At 40.9% G+C, this 17,230-nt stretch overlaps 1 protein-coding gene across 4 annotated transcripts in view; it reads right to left on the bottom strand.

The window, feature by feature from the left end:
* The window catches only part of ahnak (AHNAK nucleoprotein), a 57,488-nt gene that overhangs the window by 21,322 nt on the left and 18,936 nt on the right, over positions 1-17,230 (bottom strand). For all 4 annotated transcript variants that reach the window (XM_059641692.1, XM_059641695.1, XM_059641694.1 and 1 more), the window contains exons 2-4: positions 6,663-6,770; positions 3,250-3,403; positions 1,906-2,096 (exon numbers count right to left, since the gene is read on the bottom strand). In XM_059641692.1, the coding sequence (XP_059497675.1) occupies positions 1,906-2,096; positions 3,250-3,403 (345 nt within the window). In that variant the 5' untranslated portion in view covers positions 6,663-6,770. The remainder of the gene's footprint in view (positions 1-1,905; positions 2,097-3,249; positions 3,404-6,662; positions 6,771-17,230) is intronic.

Raw genomic sequence — 17,230 nt, 5'->3', positions numbered from 1 at the left:
CTATCAGGAGACACGTTGTGCTTATTTGGGTGCCACTGTATTTTTTACTGGCAAAGTTCAAGAAGTGTGCATGTGCAGAACTTTCTTATATGCTCAATGTAAACCTTTTAGGGTGTCAGGACATATAGCCCATGATAAATGACTGAGGTTTGGAGGTCCATAAGCTGCAGGAAGATTGAGCTCCTTCAGGAGTGATGGGGAAGACTTACAGAAATATGTGTACAAGGATATAAAAGAAAAATATATTAGAGTGCTTACTGATTGCGTCTGATACTGCATGACTTCACTATTGGGAGGGTCTAATTATAATGCAATAAATTTACAGTTGCAGTTTCTTTTAAAGTGAATATTGGAATTTATAATAAATAAATTTGATGAGTTATGCACGGATTTTAGAGTTCTACATGGATGTTGGAAGTTTCCAGGAATTTTATTTCCACAGAGTTGAGTATTATTTTGTTATTTTTAATATAAAACTCTGCCACATCAGGTGACATTGTAAGATAAATGCAGAGGTGCAATCTGAAGAAGTGCTTTTCATCAATGCCTCTAGAGGGCAGCATATGAGGCTGCGAAAATAGGATGTCCTTTCATTTCTAATTATTGGGGAAAACAGTTTTTAGAAAGGTTCAGAGTTTTGTGCCATGAACTGCATCCCCTGTTTCATTTATTGGTTTCTCTACAGTGTTGTCCTCTCCATTTTTTCCCAGTTGTATCCTTGACTGGGTGACCTTATTTAAGTAACCAATTTTTTTTTCTGATTCTCTACAGTGTGGAAACGGGCCCTTCGGCTCAACAAGTCCACATTGTCCCTTGAAGCATCCCACCCAGACCCATCCCCCTCTAACCCACACACCTCTCAGTTATTGAACATACTTGTATTTATGTATGGACATAAAAATTAGGAGCCGGGGTGGTATAGTAGGTCAGTAGTTAGCTGCCCCACAGGGCCAGGGAACTGGGTTTAATTCCACCATTGGACAACTGTGTGGAGTTTTCACATTCTCCCCATGTCTGTGTGAGTCTCATCTGGGTGCTCCAGTTTCCTCCCACAATCCCAAGATGTGCAGTTTAGTTGGATTGACTATGCTAAATTGCTCACAGGGTCCAGGGATGTGCAGGATAAGTGGATTAGCCATGGGAAATGCAGGGATATGCTAGTGGGGTGGGTCTGGGTGGGCTGATTTTGGGAGAGTCAGTGTGGACTCGATGGGCCAAATGGCCTGCTTCCACACTATAGGGCTTATATGTGTATGCTATTTGGCCCCTGGATTCTGCTTTATCAATTATTATGATCAAGGCTGATTCAATCATGGTTCAACTCCACATTCCTGCCTACCTTTGAAATGGATCCTCCTCTCCACTCACAATTATATTTAGTTGACCGTGGGTGAACAGACTTTTCACCCGTGGAAGCCACACAAAGAAAGCTTGCATCTTAGTCACATGCGTTCACTACTCATTTCAATCAGGAGCACGAACACTGGGACAATTATCCTGTCATTATTCAGAAAGTGACTTCAATTGTAGTGTCTCCTACCTTCTGATTAACTCACTCAGCACAGTCCCGGATGGAATCTTCACCGTCCTTGTCTGTATCATCCATGAGTAACTGGGAAGTCTCACTTATTTATTTCATAATTCAACCCCATGTTCCCTCCTGTTATGCACGAAAATAAAGCTAACAAATGCTACTTTGAAACTGCTTGCATTCTTGGAGCTACAGTCATGCCACTGAGTGTGCCATGCAGTATGTCCCACAGAACCAAGGACTTCCAAATGGTCTAGACCCACTCTTCCTTGAAATTTGTAGGAAGTATAAAAAGCGGCATCATTCTGTAACCCCAAATTGTAAATGAAAGCACTAATTAATTATGACTTTACTCCATAATGCGCTGTACATACCAGTACAGCATCTGGACTTGTAGCTTCAAGTCGTTCTGGGTTCCACGAATAACTTCCCCCAGGAGAAAGCTTTTCTCCTTTTCGATGTAGCTTCAATCCCACTGTGTGTCGATCTACAGTTTCTAATATTTTCTGTGCTTCTTCATATCCCATGTCATCAAAGTAGATAGTTGCACTTACAATCTGGTCACCTAAGAGAAAGAGGTCATATTTATACATTTACACATCGTCTTTCAAGCTCACTGAATGTTTAAAAGCATTAAGAGCCTTTAGGGTAAAAGCCAAGCTCAGCGCAGGCATAATAGGTCTGCTAGGGTTAAAAACTGCAAAAGTTCATGATGTGAATGCTGTCCAGTGTGAATCTATGACATACAGAAAAAGTTCCTAGTCTGTGCTGAGTTAACTAAATAATCTCAGCTGAGCTGGAAGAACTATAATAATCTTCATTGACCCAGCCTGTAGCTTTTTAATATTTGTTCATGGGGTGGAGCATTGCTGGCTCAACCAGCATTTAGTGCCCATCCTTAATCACCCCTGGAAAAAGTGTGTATTGTCTTCTTCAGGCACTGCAATTTCTGGGTTGTAGGGGGACCCACAGAGCTGTTAGGTAAGGAGTCCTAGAATTTTGACCTAGTGTTAGTGACGGAATTGCAATATAACTCCATGTCATCATGGTGTGTGGCTTGGAGAGGAACTAGTAGGTGTCAGTATCTGTTGCCCTTGACTTTCTTGGTGGTAGAGTTCATGGGATTAGAAGGTGTTGTTTGGTAGTGTCGGTGAGCTGCTGTAGTTGGTATACGCTCATTGCCACTGTGAACTCTATTCGCTGACTCCTACTGAAATGCGAAGGTATTTCTGGATATTGAGGATAGAATTGTAGCTTGGTTGTGATGTTCAACAACTTGTCAATGCTCATTGTCATAAGTTTTGATCAACTAGGTGATATACTATAGCGAGCCACTGAAATCTGCATCTGTAAAAAGTCAGAGTCTGCAGAAATTAAAAACCCAAAGAACTGTGGATGCTGGAAATCAGGCACACAAACAGAAATTGTGGAAAGTGGAATTAGCAGGCCTGGCAGCATTCCAGACCTGCAATGAGAAAGCCAAATTAATGTATTGGGTCCAGTGATCCTAAAGAAACAAAGTCTTCATTAACACATAATAGGCTTTGTCAATAGCAGAAGAAAATTGATACATAATATCAGCCATGGCCCAAAACTGACTAATAGATTCCAAAGTTCCCTAATATACTCGAGCCACCTCAACTGCTTTTACTTAACAATTAAACTTTGCAGCTTTGAAGGAGCACTAGGAAAACTAGCAACGCAGAGCAGAATCATACCTTCCTTCATCACTCCACTCTTTCCCGCAGGAGAATTCTGCACCACATCCTTAATGAAGATCCCTTCGTCACCACCACTTATACTGAACCCATGGGCAGCTGCTCCTGACCAGTTTGGGAGCAGCACATCTAAGTCATCGTCCTTTTTAGCCATCTGCCAAAATCAGGAACAGTAAAGTATTAGCCAATCCCAGCTCCTTGAAGGAAAGCTGGAAGATGAGATATGTGCTACTGTCAGCCTATCTGAATTGGGCATTGCCACTGTTGCATTGCTTATGAAAAACAAAGTTCAATGCATAGAACTGTGAAGTGATACATTTTGATGGCAAGATTGGATAGAGATGATGCTAACTAAATGCACAAAATTAAAGGAGATGCAAGAAAGAAACCTGGGAAGTTTTTTTTAATTTTTGGAGACGGAAAGACAGGTTAACAAAGCATAAAGCATAGGGTGTTCTGAATTAAATTAAGGAAATAATAACTAAAATTTATAATACATTGTTTGACCCCAATAGGGTTTTGTTTTCTATTCTGGGAACCACATTTTAGGCAGGATATGAAGGCTTTGAAGAAGGTACAGAAAGTATTTACTCAAATTGTTACAGTCAGGGCATCAGACAATGGGGTACATCAGGGCTCAATAACTGGGGCCCCGAGGTCTAGAAGGAATGTACTCCCATCAGGTGTGAGACCAGGACTTCTGTGCCGCCCTGATTATAGTTGCCTAGAGAGAACAGAGACCTGGGTTGTTCTCCTTTAAAACAGATCAGGCAAAGAGGACATTTCATAAAGGTGTTTGAAATTGTGCAGGACTTCGATAGATTAAAGACAGAGAAACAGTTTCTAGAGTCTGAAAGGTTGATAATCAGAAGGAACAGATTTAAGCTGACTGGTAATAGAGAACCAGAAATGACGGGGCAAATTTTTTATGTAACAAGCAAGTAGGATTTGCAAAGTGCAGCCTGATAGGGTGGTGAAAACATACCAGTAATAGGGAATTGGAGAGACATTTGATGGAAAGAAAATTGTAGGGATATGGGTTTAGAGTCAGAACCAACAGAATCACTTTTCAAAACAGCTACTATAGACTCATTAGGTGAAATAGCCTCCTACTGAGCTTTACTATTCAGCACTTTTTTCACCAGGATGGCTCTGTGGTGAATCTGCCCTCTGGTATGGTACTAAGTAGGTGAACAATACCCCAGACTCCAATGCTGTGTGTGCCAAGTTAATTTAGCTAACGGGATGAAGGTATTGGTCATTCATTTGTCTTTAGTACTTTTGAATTTGAAGAAGAAGGAATTAATATTTTTCCCTGATTGCTAGAGAGTTAGAAGTTACACATTTATTGATATTGGATAGGGATACTGCGAAAAAGGAAACTATGACGCTATCAGGTAGGAGTTGGGAAGTACAGATTGGGAGCAATTGTTCCACAGAAAGGGCACAACAGACATGTGGAGACTGTTTAAGGAGCAGTTGTTGCGAGTGATGTATAAATTTGGCAGGATTGACTGCCACAAGGGGTCATAGTTTGAAGGTGTTGGGAGGAAGGTATAGGGGAGACGTCAAAGGGAGGTTCTTCACCCAGAGAGTTGTGAGCGCATGGAATAGTTTACCAGTGGAAGTCATGGAAGCAGAGTCATTAGTGACATTTAAGCGACTGCTGGACATGCACATGGACAGCAGTGAATGTAGGTTAGGTTATTTTATTTTTGGATTAGGATTATTCCATGGCACAACATCGTGGGCCGAAGGGCCCGTACTGTGCTGCACTTTTCTATGTTCTACGTTCTATGTTCTATATCAGGCTTGGGAATGATGTCTCGACAGTCGAAGAGCCTTCCAATGCGCAGTCCTTTTGTTCAATTAAGAAGATTGATCACTTGAGCAAAATGCCAGAAAATGCCAACAGTTGTGCAACGGTAGCTCAGTGATTAGCACTGCAGCCTCACAGCACCAGGGACCCAGATTCAATTCCAGCCTCGGGTGACTGTCTGTGTGGAGTTTGCACATTCTCCCTGTGCCTGTGTGGGTTTCCTCCAGGTGCTCCAGTTTCCTCCCATAGTCCTAAAATGGGTAGGCTAGGTGGATTGACTATGCTAAATCCCCTGTAGTGTTTAGGGATGTGGAGATTAGGTGGGTTATAGGGGAATGAGTCTGGGTGGGCTACTCTGAGGGTCGTGTGGGTTTGTTGGGCTGAAGCGCCTGTAGGGATTCAAACTTCCACATGCTCAGCCACATAAAACAGAGAAATAGATGAGGAGAAATTACAGCAGGATGAGTCTGCTTTATAAATATAAGAATTTGTAATGGAAAAAGCTAACATGTTAGAAAGCGCACATTTGTAGATAGGAATTGCATACTGGCATTAGATTATGTGAAATATATATTTTATAATCAAACTTCTAAAGGTTTTTATGGCATATCTGTGGAGTAGGTGGGACTTGAACCCAGGTGTCCTGGCTCAGAAGAAGGGGCACTATCATGTACCTCAAGAACCTACTTTGATTATTTTATGTTGTTTCATTAGCTATGGGCTGCAGGTGCATTGGGTTTGAAGACCATGAAATAATTGGACCAAACCAGAGTTCAAATTTAAATAATACACTTCCTCCTTGTTTTGTATAATTTTACATTCTTACTTGTAGTAAATTAGCAAAGCTTACAGTAATTTTTAAGTATGGAGCTAGCTGAAGTACTGGAGTTTCTCTTCAGGTGATGCAGGAGATGTAAAACTGACCCACTGTCTAGTGGTTTCAATTACAGCGTAACAGGTTGAAACAGACAGTTTCAGTTAAAATGTACGTATAACAATGTAAGGTTGGGAAGGTTGGTAATAGGACAGGGCTTTGTAAAGAGAAAATAAATGCAGGCATTGATTTTAAAAATATGATAATAGTGTCTCCACCACCTTTTGCTGCTATGCTTTGCATCAGACTTTTTTTTAATTTCCCCAGCAAAAAAAACTGTCTAATTGGCTTTAAATATTTCTTGCCTGTAACCGCCTGGAGATAAGGAATTCCCATCAATTAGATTTAAGCTTTTAAAAGACCAGGTTGTTAACAGCCAAATTAATACCATGTACTATGGAATAATGTTCTTAAAAAATTGTGGCTCATCTGATGACTCATGGAGAATCTGCTGGTATTTTCTCAATTAAGCAACTCCTTCAAATGGGACGTTGTTCATAGAAGATAGAACATAGAAAAGTACAGCACAGTACAGGCCCTTCGGCCCACGATGTTGTGCCGTGGAATAATCCTAATCCAAAAATAATCTAACCTACATTCCCCTCAATTCACTGCTGTCCATGTGCATGTCCAGCAGTTGCTTAAATGTCACTAATGACTCCAACAAGCACATTTGTGTGCCACTGGGGTGTAAGGAGTAGACAACTGGAAAGAACATACCTTTGTGCAGTTTCTCTGTCTCTGAAATATGAAACAAAATCGCTGCCGGTTCTTTGGTTGGTGCAAGATATATTACTTCACTTTTGTGCTTGCTTCAGGCTCACAGCACTGGAAAAGAACAGCAATGGTCAAGATTCAGCAAACTCCACAAGATTTATTCTAAATCCCATGTAACATCTATAAATCTGATCATTTGATTTACATTTATATAGAGTAAAATCTTTTCACCCAGAAGATGGTAGGTAATAGAATTCACTGCCCGTTTTGGTGGTTAAGGCAGAAAACTTCAACTCATTTAAACTGAACCTGGATCTGTAGCTAAAGCACTGCAATCTGCAATGCTATGGACCTGGAAAGTGAGATTAGAACTAAATTAATATATAATTGATTAGAAAGGGCAGCCAGTTTATTTATTTTGTTAGTGTTTATTCAGCTGGCCCAGACATGAAAGGCTGAATGCTCTCTTTCTATGTCCTCGAGTCTCATGGTTCTGTGGCTCCAGAAAAATGGTTAGGAAAGCTGCTGGATTCTCATAACAATATACCTCATTCAAGGAAATTGAAACCATTACCCTTACCCATGACATGCGACTGTGTTTAGTGCGTTGGGGCATTTAACCAACAGGGTGCCAGATGGAAGTGATCAGGTAAGTTTGGGAAGATTGCATGAGAAAATCTGCTAGGGCTCATGGAGAGAAACCCCACAGGAAAGTAGCCAAGATTGACACTTGGTTAATTCCTTTGTTGAATGGGTCTGTTTGGCTCAATTGATTACAAAGTCATAGGAGAGAAGCTTGGTTTTAGTTGTGCTTCCTGGTGGCCCAGACAGGACATTTGAGAAGATCGATCAGCAATTTCTCAATGGAAACCTCCTGCATTCAAAGGATTTCCGAGCTTAAAAACCTCCTGATCTGTCGAAAATGGTAATGAGTTTTCTTAATTACAAGAGAGGGGTCTGCCTCTTTCAGCAGAACAGAGTATAAGGGCATGTCACATAGGCTTTCACATCTGTACCCTTTTGTTTGTCAGATCAATGATGATGACTAAAAGCTTGCTTTCCCCCTGATGACTTTGTAATTAATTGAGTCAAACAGACACGTTCAACAAAGAAATCAACGAAGTGTCAGTCTTGGCAACATTCCTGGAGGATTTCTCTCCATGAGCCCAAGCAGATTTTCTCATGCTATCTTCCTAAACTCATTTCATTACTTCCCTCTGGTATCCTGTTGGTTTAATTCCCCTACTCACTACAGGCAGAAGTATTGGCCACTGCCAGGACCTCCCAAGTTTTCTGGCACTGCCACCATCTTTAAAGACCAGACATGCACTTGATCATGTGCTGGCAGTTTGCAGCTGCCCTGAACAATTCCTGTCAATTATCCCAGTCATGTCAGACAAAGGAAAATTTGACATCGACTTTGCTGACTGGGAGGTCCTGGTGGAGAAGGGTGCATGGGATCATTGTCCTTGGAGCATCCACTGAGATATATTGGTACCTGGTGTCCAAGATGGAGGGTGACCTGGATTTGCCAGCTTACCTAAAACTTTCATGTCAGGAATTGTTGCTGTCTAGTTAAATCCAGCAAGTGGAAGAGTGGTAGCTCTACATTGGTAAGGCAATATCACATAAAAGTAATGATGTTGGTGTATGCTAATGCAGGCAAATATGTCTCTTGCCACTCACTAGCGAGAGTCTCATCTTGCCATTCAGCATGTGGCTGGAAAATTAGATAACCTGCTGACAGAATTGACTGGTTACATGAAGTAGGCTTTTGCAGTGGATCTCCATGGATGCAGATAAGGCAAAACAAAAATCAACTAAAGCCAATTTCTTTACTTATCATCAAGCAACGACAGGATAAGGCTAGCCTGTGATGACCACCATGGTTTGTTGGCCATGCAGGACCAATCTAAACTGATTGGGAAAGGAACCAGCAGTGTCATGAAAAAAAAGCTTTTCTACAGTATGCTTAGAGTATGGACTGCCTTTCTTGGGAAACATGGGAGGTGTATTGAAAAAAAGGAAAAACTTTGAAAAAAAGAAAGGAAATGGGGGGGCATTGGAACTTGTGGATTGCTATTACAGAGCGCCAACAAAGACACTTTAGACAAAATGGCTTTATTCCATGCTGTAACCATTCCTGTGATTCTATGACGGTCACTTTGTTCTTCCTATAAGAAAATGCCATCCATTTAAAGCATGATGTCAGAACGTCAGCCAAGGAAAAATCCCCAAGTACGAATTAGTACCTTGAGGAGAAGGAAATTCTTAACGTTGACATTGGGAGTTGAACTTAAATTTCCATGCAAAGTCTTGTTTTCCTGAGTTCAAACATTCCTCACTTTGATGAGCACAAAAGCTTCAAAAAAAATCTAGACCAGGACAAACTGCTTTGGAAACAGAATTATTTTGCACCAGTTACATTCTGGAGGATTAAAATGCTGGTGTTTTGACAGCTGTGAAGGAAGTGTAGCTTTCAAAGGGTCAATTCCAGTTCTATCCAGTGATGCTTTCCTCATACATAGCATGCTGGGGCCAGTCTCACATTGCTGCCAACATTAAGTCAACAACTGCCCTTCTAATTTGACAAACCTCTGCTTTAATCTGATTAAAACCTTTTTCACTATTGCAAAACACAAAAGAACAATCTTTCAACAACTTAAGAGTTTGCAACACTCCCAGCCAAATCACTGCTTTGAGATCTAAGGTTGCCTCTCATTAGGGTCATAGACATGTACAGCATGGAAACAGACCCTTTGATCCAACTTGTCCATGCCAACCAGATACCTTAAATTAATTCAGTCCCATTTGCCAACATTTTGCCTATAGCCCTTTAAACCCTTCCTATTCATGTACTCATCCAGATACCTTTTAAATGTTATAATTGTACCAGCCTCCATGATTTCCTGTGGCAGTTTATTCTCTTGAACAGGGCTAATTTTCCTGCACTTTTTCTAAACAGTCTTGTGGAGTCTTCCACATTCATAAGACAGGCCAGCAAGGGTCTCTTTATCTAGGCCCATATGAGGAACTGGGGATTCAGGTATTGCAAGACACCTGTGGATTTGTAATTTACTATGAGATTGGGAAAGAAAAGCATCGGATGTAAAGCCTTGAAATCAAAATAAATAAAAGCTGAGTCACTCGGAATACCACCCAAAGATTTTAGGGTTAGAAACTAGAAGGAAGATTAGGCATTTGGTTCTTCAGGTCTGCTTCACCATTCAGTATGATCATGACTGCTCCTCTATCTCGACACCATATTTTTGCTTTCACCCATGTTCCGTGACACTTTAATACCTAAACATTTATCTTTCTTGAAAATATTGTGACCCAGATCCCAGCCTTCTGTGGTAGTGAATTCCATAGATTGACCACCCTCTTGAGTGGAAGAATTGTTTCTTCATCTCAGTCCCAAATGGTGTATCCCATTTTTTGAGACCACGCCCCCCCCTAGTCCTAGACTCCCCAACCAGGAAAACATCCTCCCTGCATCTAGTCTACCTAGCCTTGTGAGAATTCTGTCTGTTTCAAATATATTCCCACTCATCCTTCCAAACCTTGTTGAATACATACTAAATCAAACAAATGTCTCCTCATACGACAGTCCTGCCATCCCCGCTACCAGCCAAGTGAACCTCTTCTCTCAGGTAGGGTGACCAAAACTACACACTATACTCCAGGTGCAATCCTACCAACACCCTGTAGAAGTAGAGTAACACATCCCTACAAATGAACTTAACTCCTTTCATAATGAAGGCCGACATACAGTTTATACAAGATGGGCTGTGAGGTCACCTGATTAAGTATGCTTTCTTGCCACTTACAGCTGGCTGGATGGCTGGTTTGCAGAACTGAGTGATGCCAACAGCATGGGTTCAATTCCTGTACTGGCGGAGGTTCCCCTGCAGGACTTTGCTCCTCAACCTCTTCCCCTCATCTGAGGAGTGGTAACCCTCAGGCTAAACTATCACCAGTCATTCTCTCGCCCTTTTACCGTTTACTTTTATCATACTGGACATCCATTTTGAATTATACAAGATGAGTCAGTCCAATAATGTGTTGTTTGCCAGTTTTACTAATTTTCATATAGAAACTAGTTTGACAGCCCCATGCAAGACTGAGAGAGTGCTGTATAGTCAGGGATGCTGCCTTTCAAATGAGGTGTTGAGCACTTGCTCAGATGAAAGAAAAAAATCTTATAATACTAGTTGAAGAGCGGGAGATTTCCACAGGACTCTTGATTGACATTTCTCCCTGAATGAACAGCGCCAAAAACAGATTAACTGTTTACTCACCTCCACTGCCTCTAGTGGAATTCAGCTCTCTGTATCTGTCTGCCTACAGAACAACACTTCTGATGGCTGGTTGCAAGTACTTTGAGATGTCACCAGGGATTTGATTAAATGCTGTATTAACAGTGGCTCTGTCTTTATTCTACAGGGTTTGCTTGCCTAGCCTTGTAAGCATCCTATCTGCTGTCGTAGGATTTCAATCTGTTTGCCCTAGGACTAGAAACCCACCCCAAACCACATTCCTACACGCTGATAGAAGCCTGAGAAAGCATTAGTCATGTATCAGCAACAATGGACTAACTCATACAGCATTAAAGCTGAAGCAGCTGTAAAGCACTTGAGTTTCTTCCACCACAAGGACGTGGCCAAATGCTGTTCTCTGTCGACTCTGATTGGTGCAACAGGACACAGCATGTCTCGCAACCACAATCTGTATAACTAAGAGGGATTGAAGCACAAATGAACATAAAAATTGGGAAGGATAAGGTACTAAAATTTTCTCTTATGCTGAGGCAGTGGGAGGGGGATGTGAGTTGGAAAATCAGCCAGGTCTCCATGCCTGATTGTTGATCCAGTGACTCAATTTGGAAAGTGATTTAGTGTGGATGCTAGTAACTGAAAAGCAGAATTATTATGCAGCTAAATATTTAGATGGCAAAGTGAAGAATGGCCATCCAGACATCAGGGGAGGGAAGGCAGAGTAAAAATCCAAAGGAACAATAAGACCATACAAAAAATATTATAGAAGTGAGACTTGTTACCTTTGATTTGTATAATACTGCATTGTTTGTGTAAGATGGGTGTGAACTGACGAAAGCACATTCAGGGAATGGTCAATTCCTGAAGCATAGGCTGCTACTGAGCCAGGGCTTACTCAAGTAAAAATATCTTTCACTGGTCAAAGATAAGCAGAACTGAAATTTGGAGACAGACCTGTGTTAACAGGGGGTGCAAAGCAAAACAAATTAAACGGCAAGAATGAGTGAAATCCCAAACATTGGTATGGACTTCAGGATATTCTGGTTGAAAGTGAGCAGGTCCAATCACTTCTCCCCAAAGATAACTATACTTTCTGCATTGAAAGGGCCCTAGGTTTGAAGAATTCTACCTCCTTGATGTTGTGCTGATTTGGGGAGGGGCAAGGTAATGGTCCTGATACTTATTTAAGCCAATGACCCCTGGAAAATGCAAGGGTATAGACATGAGGTTAGATGGCATTTTGCCCTTCCCTACCCTTCTCCTTCGTCCATTCAATGCTGAGGCTGATACTAGAAGGTGTATTAAACCAAGTGTGAAATGCATTCTATCACTTCCAAGCTCATCCACTAAAAATGAAAGCCTCAAAACCAAGGCACTTGAGCTCGAGGCCTGTCAGGAGAGAACTGATTTTAAAACTGGGTTTGAGAATTCAACACCTAGATAAATTCCAGGTCCCAAACCCATGTCTCAGCTGCTGTTTTTGCACGCACATCTTTATTGGGAAGGAAGTGAGTTTGGCACCTATTTAGAGGCACCAAGCACTTCCAAGAAGTTGGAGCTGTCTGATTGGCATCTGTGGCAAAGGCAGGCAGAAGCCATTTTGGAGTTGTCACAACCTTGCTGGATAAATCCCTCAAAAGGCTAGAAGGGATGCAACACTGAACATGTCCATAAATGCCAAATTATAGCACATTGCTCACTCCGATTCCAGTTAGTCCAACAAATTTAATTTTAGTAAAGTACAAATAGACTTTCTTCAGTAATGTGGACCAGATAGTTTAGATTTGCCAAAAAAAATGGCAATCTATACAGTGGACTTGCCCTTAACAAATTCTCAAAGAAAAAATGGAGCAAGTGGATTTCTGGTTCACTCTGATAAATCTCATGTTCCCACATGGTCTCAATTTCATGAATTTGAAATCAGGCCCACAATGAATCATAACCCCACAGCCATTTGAAAATCGGATCCAAAATACGTGACTTTGAAACGGGGGCTAATTGACTCCTGTACACACTGTTCCAATATCCCGGGCTTCCAAACCTGCAGGACCTGAATATTATACATTGCTTTGACTCCCTGAATTGCATTTAACTTTGAAATCAATGGAGGAGATGATGATCACAACTACCTGCTCATCATCACCAATACACTCCTGTTTACATTTGAGAATTAAAATCAGCCATTTCCACAGCCACATGGGATTGACTGGTAATCTAAAATATATTTCCACTAAATTGGGCAGAATGAATTCTTTTAAAAATGACTTTTTTTTTTGCTAACTTGGTTCCAAACCTGCTCTTTGCGGTGGACATGATTTTATGAACTCCTTTGTTTTTTTGTCACTTCATGCAAAGTCACTCTTTGCAGGTGAGTCTGGGAAGGCTATTCAAACACACAGGGATCCCAGGAAACGTTGAATTGCAAACATTTTGTATCCACAAAATGTGCAGCCTGGTTGATGTTCTGTCTCTCCCTAACTGACTTAAGTCAGGCCATTACCCCGCCCTGCCTGAGGGCAGCGTTCAATCCTGGGTTCTCAGCATTAAAACATCTCTAAGGTCCTTATTGATTTAAAAGGAGTGAACATCAAACCCTCACTGGATAAAATCAGACCTGCCCAGGCCTGCACAGTTACTGTGAGACATGAATCAGTTTGCAAGTTTAATCTTTCTTGTTGCTGTCGCATATGTTCCAACAAACCACTGTTTTACTCACACTTGTACAGTCTGCAGGAAACTCTTAATAGTTTTCCAAGAAAGATTTCTCACTGGGACTGAAGCACTCAAGTATTCACGACCACGATATATATTATTGATCGTATAATCATTTGGTGATCTAAAATTTGCCCAGGTTGCAGACCTAAGTAGGCTTGGCAATCTCTAAAAACTTCATCCAAATGTCCATTCCTTAAACGTGTGTGTTGCTTATAATGCTTGGCTCTACAATGGGAATTGGTTTACCCACTCAGGCTATCAGACAATCTCACCAGTAAAACTATGACAATTGCATCAAGGTCTCACTGTATTGCTGTGAGAGGTTATCTTTTTCCTCTAATTGTTTAATAACTGGCGGTATAGATCTTTAAAGAATTTGCTGCAAACAACACAATGATTGTTTTATTATGCAATCATGTTGCTGTAGATAAAATTTTGCAGTGATTTCGACATTGTTAACCTTTAGGCTTCAACGCAATTTACACTGAGTACCTCAGCAAGGGACCATCACAGCTATAATTGTCAACCTGCAGCATGTTCCAACATACACTTTCTAGCAGATCATATCTACCCTAAGACTTCAACATTATGGTTATGATTTGATATACTCTTTAGTACACCTCTTGCATTGTCACTTATACAGTTGTTCATGCTTCTCTCAACTTGCAGCTCACAACATGCATCTATATTTGTCTATCAACAATGGTCTTCCCTCTGTCACTCGTCCCAAGTTCCATTCAGTCTATTCCATGATTCCTTTGTTTTGCACACATGCTATGTTAAAATTGAGCCTCTTCTATCAGTTTTAAAGCCTCATTTTGAGAATCTCAGAATTAGCAAACATCTGACGTTATCCAGCCAGCAGTTCAGTGAAAAGACGAGAAAGGCTCAAGGTCCATCACCATCAGCATTGACAGACTTCAGTGGTCTCTACCACATGGATTGGTAAGGTCAGCATTTATTGCCCATCCCTAATTGGCCCTTGAGATGGTGGTGGTGAGCTATCTTGAACCACTGCAGTCCATTTGCTGTAGGCAGACCCGCAATATATTTGAGTTAGGATGATGAGTGGCTTGGACAGGAACTTGCAGTTGTGTTGTTCCTGTGTCTGCTGCCCTTGTCCTTCTTAATGGAAGTGGTTATGTTTTGAAAAATGCTGCCTACGGTGAATTTCTGTAGTGCATCATGTGAATGGTACCCTGCTGCTACTGTGCATTGGTGGTGGAGGGAGTGAATGTTTGTGGAGTTTGTATGTATCCATGTGAGAAGATTGCGCTCAACCTTTCAGACTCATACATCAGTATTCACAACTTGGGCACAGTGTCAGGAAGCAGGCATGAAGTCTAAAACTAAAGCCCAGCAAGGATTCAGTATCTTTGCAGAACAAGGGAGAAAATTGTTATAGAAATGACTCTCATTCCACTAATAATCCACTGGGCCTTCAAACCAAAGCTTGGCATCTCTTGATCGCTACTTCTTGTTACCTCTACCAAGGCCCTTAGCCTTTCAATGGAGCTTCTCATTTCCAAACCCATATTCCTTCTTTGCAAATTCCAACCCTTACTGCCAACAGTCTGAACAGCTTCACATTGTCCTTAATAGGTAATGGCAAAGCCAGAAATTGAATTAGCTGCTTTGCTACTGAGTATCACAAAAGAGCACAACCTAATGACCCCACCTGACAAACACACACACTCCTCATTGTAATTCAATACTATACAGTATCATATGTTTGCTAGAGTTTAGAGATGTTACTGATCACTCACAACACAACCAAATGGGCCACATCCATCATGAATACATCATGAATTCCCTTCTCTCTGCTCATCTTTATTGGACTGGAGTTTCCTTTCCAGTGATGCTTGCAAACGACAGTAGTCAACAAAAATGGTAATGCTCACACAACACAGAGAAATATCCACAACATTGTTACAACTAGCCACATCCGACTCCTATCTCTGCCCCACTTCAACTTATCTGCCCCTAGCCCTCATCCATGCTTTCTCACTATTCCAGCCAAGATAGCAAAACCCCATCCCCCATCTTCCACAGTCCTTAAAATTAAACTCACTCAAAACTCTTTAGCCTCCATGTTAACTCACACAAAATTTCATTCATCCATTATCCTGGTGATGACAGATCTACTAGGGTATTTAGCAATGCCTTGATTTTAAAGTTTTCACTCTTTCAAACTCAACCTTCCCTATCTCTGTATCCTCCTCTAGCCCGTGTAGTTCCTACAAGGTACAAAAGCAAAACAGTAGATACTGGAAATCTGAAATAATAACAGAAAATGAGAAGTTCAATGAACCTTCATTAGAGCACCTTACAAACGATCTGTACTTCTCCAATTCCAGCTTCTTCTGAGTCCATGCTTTTACTTCCTTTAAGATGCTCCATAAAATCTGCCTCTTCAACCAAATTTTGGTCACCTACCTTAACATTTTCTCTGGCTCAGTATCAATCTTTGTTTGAAAATGCTGCTGTAAAATCCCTTTGGACTGAAGCTGTTGTTGAATGAATTTAATGTGACTGCACTGTACCTCTGCTAAGAGCCACACCCACCACTAATATGTCACGCACACTATGTCAAAGAGCTAAAAAAAACTTTTTAAATATTGTAAGCTGTTCCCTCTGTTTTTGGGTTAAATGTAGCTTAAGAACCAACTTCTGGACCCTCATGATAAATAGAATGTAATGTAATTAAAAAGCAGATGGTTTAAAGTATTACATAAGGGTTTTGTGCATATTAGGGAGGCTTGCTTACCACATGACATGCAGTACTGTCCAAGTATTTAAAAGATGGATTTGGGAATAAAGCTTTCACAAAGGGTGGCAGGGGCAAAAAAAGCAGGTGTGGTGATAAAGAGAGAAAAACAGAAACACGGCAGCAGATAGCAAGAGAGAGATAAACAGATCACAGATAAACTGACAGTGAATTATATGAATAAAAGGAAAGAGAAGAAGATTCAACAGTTAAAGAATCTTGAGTATTGCTGTAAAAGCCTATTTTATCAAAGTTTTTCATCTGACTGGTTAAGAAATGAACTCTGATTGGTGCAAATGTCATCATGGAGAAAGCACCATGCAGTATAAAATGTTGGTTTTCCTCTTGAATTGGTATTCCTGTGAATTGTCTTGATGAGTGCAAGACAAAATGTTTGACAAGTGTGTCTTTTTTCAGCGATACTGATGTTCTGTCCTACCAAATGGCAATTAGTCAAGAAAACATGGACACAGTAAAGGAAAACAGAGGAACAGAGAAAAGCAGATAGTAAAAAAGAGAAATGGTGTGAAAGGTAGGCAGACATCAGGACTGACAGAGAAGGAAGAATTAAATTATAAGAATAACAAGAGGTGGTAAAAAGAGAATCCTTTAAGAGTCTTTTGTTGAATAAGACTGGAACTGTTAAATAACCGGGGGAAGAGATGGTAAGGAGGGATGAGACAGCCAGTGGTGAAGATGGGAATTAGAAATATTGGCTGAAACAAAGCAGTTTTCTGGCTTTATAAGCCCTATATTCACAACAGGCTGATAAACAAGTTTCTCTTTGAAAATGGGCAGGTCTGATGAATGCC

The sequence above is a fragment of the Stegostoma tigrinum genome, chromosome 42, assembly GCF_030684315.1.
Source record: "Stegostoma tigrinum isolate sSteTig4 chromosome 42, sSteTig4.hap1, whole genome shotgun sequence".
Taxonomy (NCBI): domain Eukaryota; kingdom Metazoa; phylum Chordata; class Chondrichthyes; order Orectolobiformes; family Stegostomatidae; genus Stegostoma; species Stegostoma tigrinum.
The sequence above is the reverse complement of the archived record's forward strand: the minus strand, read 5'-3'. Positions and strand labels throughout refer to the sequence as shown.